The sequence below is a fragment of the Oryx dammah genome, unplaced genomic scaffold (assembly GCF_014754425.2).
Source record: "Oryx dammah isolate SB20612 unplaced genomic scaffold, SCBI_Odam_1.1 HiC_scaffold_27, whole genome shotgun sequence".
Classification (NCBI taxonomy): Eukaryota; Metazoa; Chordata; class Mammalia; order Artiodactyla; family Bovidae; genus Oryx; species Oryx dammah.
Window position 1 is genome coordinate 1,123,492 of NW_024070211.1, and position 10,011 is coordinate 1,133,502.

Genomic DNA, 10,011 nt, shown 5'->3' on the forward strand with positions numbered 1-10,011 from the left:
CAGCAGTTGCGGCTCGTGGGCCCTGGGACGCGAGGCCTCAGGAGCTGCGGCTTGTGGCTCTAGGACGCGGCGCTCAGCAGTTGTGGTGTATAGGCTTAGGTGCTCTGAGGCACGTGGAGTCTTCCTGGATCAGGGATCGAACCCGTGTCCACTGCACTGGTAGCTGGATTCTTATCCACTGTGCCACTAGGGCGGTCCCTAGAGAACCCTGTTTTTAAAACACAAAGTTGGTACAAGAGACTCAGTCACCTCCCGGAGTCACCTGTCGGTGAACTTCAGTCCTGTGTCTCCTTGGCGGCTTGAGGCACGCACAGCTTGCAGCTGCACCCACGTCTGGGAGGACCCCAACCCTGGGCCCCGCCCCCTTTCACTCAGTAGACGGTGGGACTTGGCCCTGATGGTGTGCGGGGAGGCGGCCACGCCCCAGGACACTTGGCAGGAACAGAGTTGTTCTCTGGGGAAGGGACATCGTGTGGGGTCACAGGAAGGTGTTCAGATCATCCGGGGGAGAAACTGGGAGCCTCCTGGCTCTGTGCCCCCAAAAGCAGAACTAGGGCGAGTGACTGAGGTCAGTGGGATTTCAGCCACAAGGGGAGGACTTTCTAACGTTTGTCAAGCGTCACCGAGTGCCTCCCCACATGGCCCACGCTTTACAGCCTGTGATGCTCTCTGTCCTTCACTGTGATCTTTGATTTGTAGTACAGGCCCGCGGAGCAGGGCCCGGACAAGATATTCTAAGCTTCGGGGTCCTGTATGAGAAGACAGTCCCACCTCAGGCCAAACTCAGTCTGCTCACGCGTGCTCAGGCCCACAGAGGACTTTTAAGAAGATAAAATTGGTTGCCAGCATTTAGAAATGGAGAAGCGTCCCACAAAATTTAGACTCGTTCATCTTCTCCAAGGGTTGGAAGAGCCGGCATCCTAGCCCACCTTCCCGTGTGGGGCCGGTCAGCTGGGTAGCAGCTGCCCGTGCCCCCGCAGTCCCTATCCGGTCTTTCCCCCGAGGTTACCTGCTGGCAGTTGGGTTTGCTCCACCCGTTCCAGGAGGACAGCGCTGGGAAGGAAGATGGGGCAGGGGAGGAGCCACCGCCCCAGGGTGTCTCGTCCAGGGTGGCCCAGGGCGGGCCTGAGGGGTGGGGGCGTCCCTCCTCCCCACCCCGGGCGGGGCGCCCCCAGCCCTCTAATTTGGAATGCCTCTCAGGAAAGCGACTTGGGCCCCGTCACGGCCGCGCTGGCGCCCGAGGGCCCCCGCGCTCATAAGCGGCTCCTTCTGCCCCCTGCCGCCGCTCCTCTTCCGCGTCGTGAGCACGTCTCTCGCTTTGGCTCACGCACCTGGGAGAGGAAGCCCTTCTCCTTACACCTGCTGGGAAGGAGCTGTGCTCCCCTCTGTCCGCTGGGGGCACACCCAGGCTGCAGGAGGTCAGGGAGACCTGTCTGGAGTTGGGAGGGGGACCGAGAGCCCCGAGCCCGAGTTTCCCGCCGTCGGGGGGCCGTGCTGGGCGCATGCGGGGTGGTGGCGGTGGCCGCGTGGCGCGCCCTCCCCGGCCAGGGGAGCTGGTCCCTGGCGTGGTCTTGGCCACTCTGAGCCCAGCGCCGAGGTTTCCCCCTCGCCGCCCGTCCCCCAGAGAGAAGTGGAAACGAAACTGGGTGTGCCCAGAGCGGAACCGTGTCGGCTGTTTCAAAATGTGCCTGCTCAGGACCTGGCTGCAGGGGGCGGCTTGTGCAATATCCGAGCTTTCTTTGGTCTTTTTTTTTATCTGCTTAACTGGCAGGAGGGTGGTTGCCAGAAAGCAGGGGACTTTCCTGTCCCGTGTTCTGGGTCACGGCACACGTGGCCGTCTTTCTGGGGCCTTCTGTCTTCAGGGTCCCAGCTGTGTTTTCACAAGCCGGTGGTCAGCTGGGTGGTGGAAGTTGTGAGGTGGGGGAGCCCAGCCTTTGCAGTCATGGGGGCACCCCTGGGGTCCCTGAGATTTGTGTGTGTGTGTGTGTTGGGAGCCATGGGCCTTTCCCTGACTCGCCTCACCCCCAGCCTGGAGCTGGAGGGTGTGTGGCCAGCTGCCTCGTGCTGTGGACCGTGCGTGTGGCCCGGCTCCAGCCTGCCCTGCTGCTCAGCCAGCACGGGGTCTCGGCAGGCCACTTTACCTCAGGAATGTCTGTCGCTTCATCTGGGAGTGAGGGGTCTTGGGGCCCTCGAGCTGGTGCGAGGAGGGGTGGGCTCTCTCATGGCGTGTGGAGCGGCTCAGGGTTCTGTGCCGCCTGGAGAGCCCTGGTTCTTCAGAGGCTGGCAGGGTGTTCTCTCTGGGAGAGGAGTGACCGCCCTTTTCCTTGCGAGGATGGCGAGGAGGGGGTTGGCTGTTATGAGAATGAACTTGTCTGAATACTCTTCTTCTTTTCACGCAAAACCCCTTCTTAGCAAAGACATGTTTTCCGTGGGTCCCTGGCTCTGTTGGAGGGCCCGTGCTGGCTGGTGTCCAGCCTGGGATGGGCGCACGCCTGCCTGGAGGCGTGAAGGTCTTCAGCCTGGTCAGCGTGGTCTGAGGGCTGCCTCGCTGGCCAGCAGAGCCCTCCCAGCCCTGCACGAGGCCTTCCCTGAGGCCCGTGGCCGACACGGGTCAACAGGTCAGGGTAAGGAGTGGGACCTGCCTTCGGGCCAGGAGTCTGGCTGCTTGAGGCCGCGAGAGCCATGGGGACAGGGGCCATCTGTGGGGTGTCCCACCGTGGGGCCAGCTCCCTGGACGTCACGCAGGGCAGGCACTTAGAGGGGCCCCGCATTTGGGTTAATGCTCTGCCGTCAATGTCTTGAAGTTCTTAATAATTCTGAGTGAGCCCCGTCCGGGGCTCTGCAGGTCACATAGCCAGAGTCACATGTTTCCTTGGAGATGTGAGCTTTGGTGCCGTCACCCACTTGACAGCCGAGGGGGCCAAGGTGTGGGCAGGCAGCCCGGCACCTGCCAGGGGGCTCCACGGCGTGCCTCGGAGCCAGGATCAGTGCGTGGCTCTCTGCCCTGGAGCCGTGCTGCCGGCAGGAACGGAGCGGGGCTGGCGGGGGCCAGCTCGCCCGAGCAGGGTGCTGGCCGCTGCGGGGCTGGCGGTCAGTGCCTCTGGTCCCCAGGGGTGGAGGGCGTGGTCCCGCCTCACCCCCGCCCCTCCCGGCCGCGGTCCCCTTTGGGCGTGGAGGGACTGCCCTGGGTATTTGGCGCAGTGATGTCTGCGGAGCAGCCCGTGAGCAATGCTGGCATTGATCTTGCTCTGTCTGCTCCCCCAGCTTCTGACCTCAGGCCAGCGACAGCTGCTCCTGTGTGAGACGCTGACGGAGACCGTGTATGGTGACCGCGGGCAGCTGGTCAAGTCCAAGGAGCGCAGGGTCTTCCTGCTCAACGACATGCTGGTCTGTGCCAACATCAACTTCAAGTAAGCAGGCCTGGCCATCACCCCCCACCCCGGGGACCCCTCCCGTCGCACCCCAGTCTGTTCCAGCCGGGGTCCCGTGTGAGCCTGGCTGAGGTCTCTGACTATCCGACTTCCTCTTCATCTCTCTTTGCCTCTATATCCCTGGTCCCCAGAGCTAGGAAGCACCTGCAGAGGTCACTGGGGGCCAACAGCTGGCCACTGCACAGGGTGGGCTCTCCTGGAATTCTGTCCTCAGGATGGAACAGCCTGCTGAGTTTTGACCACTTTGAAATCCAAGACGGTCTTCCCTGTGTCCAGCCCAGGTCCCAAATCCCTGCTGTAGCATTATTATTTTTATTATTATTTTTGGCTGCGCCATGTGGCATGTGGGGTTTTAGTTCCCAGACCAGGGATTAAACCTGTGCCCCCTGCGTTGGGAGCTGGTGGTCTTAACTACTGGACCGCTAGGGAAGCCCCCCAAGCCCCTGCCGCTTTCAGTCACGTCGGCTTTCCTCCGGCTGGATCGCCGTGTTTTTAGCACGAGGCTTTGCCTTTCCCACCAACCCCCCTTCCTGCCGGAGCCTGGTTTCCTGGTTCTGGGTCAGAGGTTGCAGAAATGCCTGGGGCCAGGCCACCGGGCCTGGCTGGAGTTGGGACTGGAGCCTTGCCTGGGGTGAGGGCCATGCCTGAGGCCTGAGTCTGCAGACTTGTGGCCCGAGGGTTGCAGTAGCCCTCCGGAAATCTTACGTCTGGCTCCTCTGGGGAATTCACAGAAAGATTGAGACATCCAACTTTTCTTGAAAATGGAATATCCCACGTCCTGGGCCCACACTGCCTGGGACCACATGGGCTTGCGTCTGGGCCGTGTGAGCCCTTCCCTGGGCCTCCCTGCTGATCTGGGTCACTCTCATCTGCTGGTCAGTCCTTTGGGCATCGGGGATCGTGACCCTTGACCCCGTGAAGGCCAGCGGGACCTTTCCAGCCAGACTCTTAGCCCTGCTAGTGGAGGAGAACCTCATTCCTCGCTGTTTGGCAGCGCTTTCAAAAACCCCAGAAGCAACAGTTGGCAACAACACCCCAGACCCACGAGGAAAGAGTCACCCACACCCGGGTGTTGACCCTGCCTGGCTCTCCTGCTCGCTCAGCCTCCACCCCCTCATCTGTCCGTCTGATTGTCCTTCCGGCGCTCACTGAGCCCTCACTTGGTGCCTGTTCACAGGTCTGGGCAGACTGGCCCTGGCAGGGGCCTCAGGCCAGGGAGCCTCTGACCCAGATCAGTGTGGCTCTGCCGACGACTGACTCTCCACGCACGCACTCAGTCACGCTCTTATGCAAACGCTGTCGTTTTTTTATTTTTTATTTTTTTGACTGCACTGTGTGCCATGAGGAATCTTACTTCCCTGACCGGGGATTGAACCTGAGCCCCCTGCGTGGAGGGCTCAGCATGGAGTCTTAACCACTGGACTGTCAGGGGTGCCCCGAGCTCTTTAATTAAGTCCTGTTTGCATCCGGGGCTCCATGCAGGTGCCAGGGGCTGACCGACACCGTCTCCGCCCTCCTGTTGCTTGGAGCCTCCAGGGCGTGAACGTGTGATGGGGTGCTGAAAAGTGAAAGCGTTAGTCCCTCAGTCGTGTCTGACTCTTTGTGACCCCGTGGACTGCAGCCCTCCAGGCCACTCTGCCCATGGGATTCTCCAGGCAAGAGTACTGGAGTGGGGAGCCATGCCCTCCTCCATGGGCTCTTCTAGACCCAGGGGTCCAACCGGGATCTCCTGCATTGCAGGTGGATTCTTTACCATCTGAGCCACCAGGGAGGTGATGAGGGTGTTGGTGGCCCACATTTGAGGGGTCATTTTGGGTAACTTGGGGTGAGTCACGTGACCTGTCTGAGTATCAATATCCTTTTCTGAAATAAGGCAGGCTTCCTAGCAGGGCCGCGGTGGGAATAGGGGGCGATGGAAGGCTAGCGTCTGGCCTAGGGAGAAAGCCCTCCACGTGGTACCCCTCCGCCCTCACATGGCCCAGCCCGGCGGCCGCCCCCCAGGGGGTCTCAGCGCCTGCAGAAATTGCTCAGTAACAATAACAACCCTTCTTGTCTTTTTCCTCAGGCCTGCCAACCAAAGGTAGGGGTTCCGAGGCTTCGGGTGGGCGTGCGCCTCTGGGGCTGGCCTGGGTACCCCGATGCTTGCGCCTCCCCGGCTGCCCGCTCCACCTGCTCGGCTTGGCCGAGGGCTGTGCTGGGCTGCGAGGTGCCTGGCTGAGCTGATGTGCAGAGGAGCGGCTCCAGGCTGACCCTGGGGCGGGTGCAGCGGGCTCTCCAGAGCCGTGTCCTCTGTCCCTGGCAGGGGCCAGCTGGAGATCAGCAGCCTGGCGCCCCTGGGGCCCAAGTACGTGGTGAAGTGGAACACGGCGCTGCCGCAGGTGCAGGTGGTGGAGGTGGGCCAGGAGGGCGGCTCCCACGACAAGGACCACGCGCTCATCCAGCACGCCGGAGCCAAGAAGGCCTCGGCCGCGGGCCAGGCCCAGAGTGAGTGCCCGACCGACCCTGCCCCGCCCGGCCCAGAGGCTTTTCCTGCTGTTTGTAGTTTTGCACAGCACACACCCATGTCCCTACTCGAGAGTGCAAACGCACCCCCCTGCATTCACCCCTCCACCCCCCCTCAGCCTTGTACACCCTCGCACGCATACACACACATGCACACACGCGCGTGCACACGTAGTGACCTTGGATCTGAAAGCGTGACCTCTAGGGCCTGCCTGGCCGTTGCCTGCCTCCCTGTGGGACCGCAGTTTGCCCGTCTGTTCTGTGAGGGGCCTGGGTGGCCTGTCCCCGAAACCCGCAGAGCTCAGGCTCAGGGTGGCCTGGCTCTCCTGGATCCTCCTTCCCTGCCCTGACCGTCCCCTCAGACTCTGTCTGATGACGGGGACAGTGAGAACTGGGGGTGACCGGCTCCCCCGTCTGCCTGCTTTCCTCCATCTCCTGCTGCTGCAGGCCCTCCTGGCTGCCCTCCCTGTCCTGCGCGCCTCCCTCCCCGGGCCGACTCTTCCAAGGGCACGCCAGAGACGTGTGTCCCCCTGCACCCGAAGTGCGCTGGTGGCTTCCTGCTGCCCTGGGGTGAGGCCCGGCGTCCTCACTGGGGCCCGCACGCCCCTCCCACCCCCTCCCGCCCCTGCCCGCCCTGGCCTCGTTCCTGGGGGCTGAGTGCCCTCCTGCCCCAGAGCCTTCTCCCAGCCTCTGCCCTTTTCTGGGTGTTCTGCTGCTCTCTGGATTTTGTCTGGCTGCCCTGACTCATCTTGGCTCAGGTGACACTTCCCCCAAGAAGCCTTCCCGGTTCCTTTGGGCTGGCCAGGGGCCAGCCCTGTGCTGTCAAGGCCCGGCTGTGTTCTCACCTCTACGGCAGTGCTCTGGTTCCGTCTCATCTCGCCCCTTGGCGTGACTGTGGCCCTCCGCCTGGGTGTGTGGTGGATGTTTACACACATTTGCTGAGTGAATGGAGGAGGCAACTGGGGGCTGTGGGAGGGCCTGACTCTTGGCCCTCCCCACCAGCCCTGTCTCACCCTAACCCTGGGGGTGCCTCTGAGGCAGGGGTCGCCGCACACTGTTGCCCTCAGGGGGCCGTACCCGCTTCATCTGCTGGGTCTGCCTCCCCAGGCCTGGGTGGCAGGCAGTAGGGGCTGTTCTGCGTTCCTGGCTGTCTGTTCACAGAAGCCCCCCGGGAGGGGCTCCCGGCCCACCTGCCCCTCTCAGAGGCACCTCCAGCCCAGGTTCTGCTCCATTTTGCCACGACCACTTGGACTTCTGCTCTGGGACCCCTCCTCCAGCCACTGTTTTATCTGTGACTGCATTTCTCAAAGTAGAGGGCTAGGGTGCCAGATCCCCTTCAAAGAGGAGAGAAGAAATCCTTGTTGAGCCCCAGTTGGCCTTGGATGAGGTTTTATTATATTGTTATTCAAATATGTGCAGATCTAAGACTAGGTATAATATTAATAAACTTCCTATGCTCATATCCCTTGAACAACCGTAACATCCAAAGAGAATCACAAGCAGAATAGAAATGAAACTACAAAACAATAAAATTCAAATTAGCACCATTAATGGAACGTGATGGATGAGGTGGTTTGCTGGAATGAAGTCGCTCTCTCACGGGCCGGGTTCCCCTGAGCTCTCAGCGCCTGTACCCTAAGGGGCCTCGTGGTGGTCCCTGTTCCTGTCGAGCTCGTCCCACTGGGGTCTCTGCAGAGCCCTCCTCTGCCCTTCATTCGGTGGGAGCCTGTCTCTTATGCCCACGCCCACCTTGCCCCATGTTCCCTGCCCGGTGGCCAGCACATGGTACCAGAGTCCACGTGGCTCCAAAGTCAGGACGCCCTCACCCTGGGCAGCAGGGCGTGGATTTCTTCCTTTCTTCTTTGCTGAGCACACTATGAGGTTCATGGGATCGTAGTTTCCTGACCAGGGATAGAAGCCACGGCCCTGCAGCGGGCGCACAGATTCTTGGCCTCCGGGCCGCCAGGGAAGCCCAGGGTGTGGCTTTGCAGCCCCTGCATCCAGGTGACCGAGGGTGAGCCTGTCTGTTAGATGGTCGTCCGGGTGAGAGTCCAGATTACCTGCTGCCACCCTCCCCTGGGGCTGCATGAGACCGCGGCCTGGCTGACGCGGCGTGGAGAACGCAGCCCGGCTCGCCTAGCCTCGCGTTTAGAGACCCTCCCGTGCAGTCCTGCGGGGCCCTCGGCTCTGTTTCTTGCCCCCTCTCAGGGCCTCGACACTGCAGTCGTATCATCCCGAGAGATCTGGGTGCCGTCACCCCCATCCCGCCTCTGTCCCATCGCCCCGATACCTTCCTCCCTAGTACCTCCCACCATCTTCTTAACTGACGCCTCCCCACCCTACTGAGCTTCCCAGGCGGTGCCGGTGGTAAAGAACCCGCCTGCCAACGCAGGAGATGGGAGACACGCAGGTTCCATCCCTGGGGCAGGAAGATCCCCTGGAGAAGGATATGGCAGCCTGCTCCAGTACTCTTGCCTGGAGAACCCCATGGACCCAGGAGCCTGCGGGCTGAAGTCCACAGGGCTGCACAGAGTCGGACACGACTGAAGCGACCCAGCACACACGCGACCCCGACCAGGTCGTCAGCTCCACGAGGGCAGGGGCCTTGCCTGTCTCGCGCCGCTCGCTCTCCAGCGCGCACAGTCGAACCTGCCGCAGAGCAGGCTCTTAGGGCATCTTTGAGCTGCTGGCCGTTTATGGGCTCCCTTGGCATGGCTGTTTCCCTTCACGGTGGCGCTCACCTTCCTCCTGGGCCCACGAGGGCTCCTCGCCGCTCCTGGCACAGCTGGCTCTCAGTCTTCTGATCTTCCGTGACCCTCTGCGTAGACCGAGTGTGGCCCAGACCCCAGGCGCTAGACTCCCCCGACTGGAGTGTCCCCACTAGTAGAGAGAGCCTGGTAGTGTTTCCTTCCTTATGCGAGTGCCGTATGCCCAGGGCGACAGCTCTTCTTTGCTTTTCGAAGATGTGTTCATTTTATTCACGGCTCTGCTGCCGCCCGTGGGCTTTCTCTCCTGCCTGCGCTGGGCTCCTCTCTGGCTGTGGTGTGCGGGCTCACTGCAGCGGTTTCTCTTGCGGAGCGCGGGCTCTGGAGCGGAGGCGCACGGGCTCGGTTGTCCCGCGGCTCGTGGGATCCCCCCCGGCCCGAGGATCCCCCGGGTCTCCTGCCCTGGCCAGCGGACTCTCGGCCGCTGAGCCCCCAGGGCGGCGCGGCAGCCCTTCGCCGCTGTAGTGAGCGCCTGCTGCGGTTCCTGTTGGTGCCTTCCCCACCCACAGGGTCTCTCTCTCTGCCCAGATAAGGTGTACCTCGGGCCCCCGCGCCTCTTCCAGGAGCTTCAGGACCTGCAGAAGGACCTGGCCGTGGTGGAGCAGATCACCCTCCTCGTCAGCACGCTGCATGGCACCTACCAGGTACCCAGCACCAGCCTGGGCCGGGGGCACGGGCCAGCTCCCCCTCTCTCGGTGCCCGGCGTGCCCTGGCCTCGGGGCCCCCAGTGGTGCCAGGTGACACCCCTGTGGCTACCGGGAGCGGTGTGTGGGCTGCGGTCTGGGCAGAAGCTTCGGTTCCGGCTGGGCAGGGCCCGGCTGCGGTCATCTCTTTGTTGTCCCCTGTACAGAGTCTGGTTTGTCCCGCAGCGTCTTCCCAAGCCTCACCCCAAGCTGGGAGGGTGTGCCCCTTTCAAAGGAGGGGTGCCGGGGGTGTCGGAACCCAGGCCTGGTGTGCGGGGAGCGGCCGCGCGCGCGGACCGCTGCTCCTCTCCCCCGGCGGGCGCCAGCTGCCCTGGGGTCGTGGAGGGTGGCTCTCGGGGGCAGCGGGCTGCGTGCTGACGGCCGTGGCCCCTGCGCCCTAGAACCTCAACATGGCGGTGGCTCAGGATTGGTGCCTGGCCCTGCAGCGGCTGCTGCGGGTGAAGGAGGAGGAGATCCACTCGGCCAACAAGTGCCGCCTGCGGCTACTGCTTCCTGGGAAGCCCGACAAGTGAGAGGAGGGCCCGGGGAGGGGCGTCGGGCCGTCCTGCTGGGGCTGGGCGGGGCTGGGCGAGGGGCGGGGCTGGGCGGGGGGGGGCTGGGCGGGGCGGG

The 10,011-nt window shown here is 63.0% G+C and overlaps 1 protein-coding gene across 1 annotated transcript in view; it reads left to right on the forward strand.

Annotated features, from left to right (window-relative positions):
• The window catches only part of ARHGEF10L (Rho guanine nucleotide exchange factor 10 like), a 160,911-nt gene that overhangs the window by 97,062 nt on the left and 53,838 nt on the right, over positions 1 to 10,011 (forward strand). The window contains exons 16-20 of the mRNA XM_040228494.1: positions 3,265 to 3,410; positions 5,497 to 5,511; positions 5,734 to 5,915; positions 9,227 to 9,342; positions 9,783 to 9,911. Coding sequence (XP_040084428.1) covers positions 3,265 to 3,410; positions 5,497 to 5,511; positions 5,734 to 5,915; positions 9,227 to 9,342; positions 9,783 to 9,911 — 588 coding nt within the window. The remainder of the gene's footprint in view (positions 1 to 3,264; positions 3,411 to 5,496; positions 5,512 to 5,733; positions 5,916 to 9,226; positions 9,343 to 9,782; positions 9,912 to 10,011) is intronic.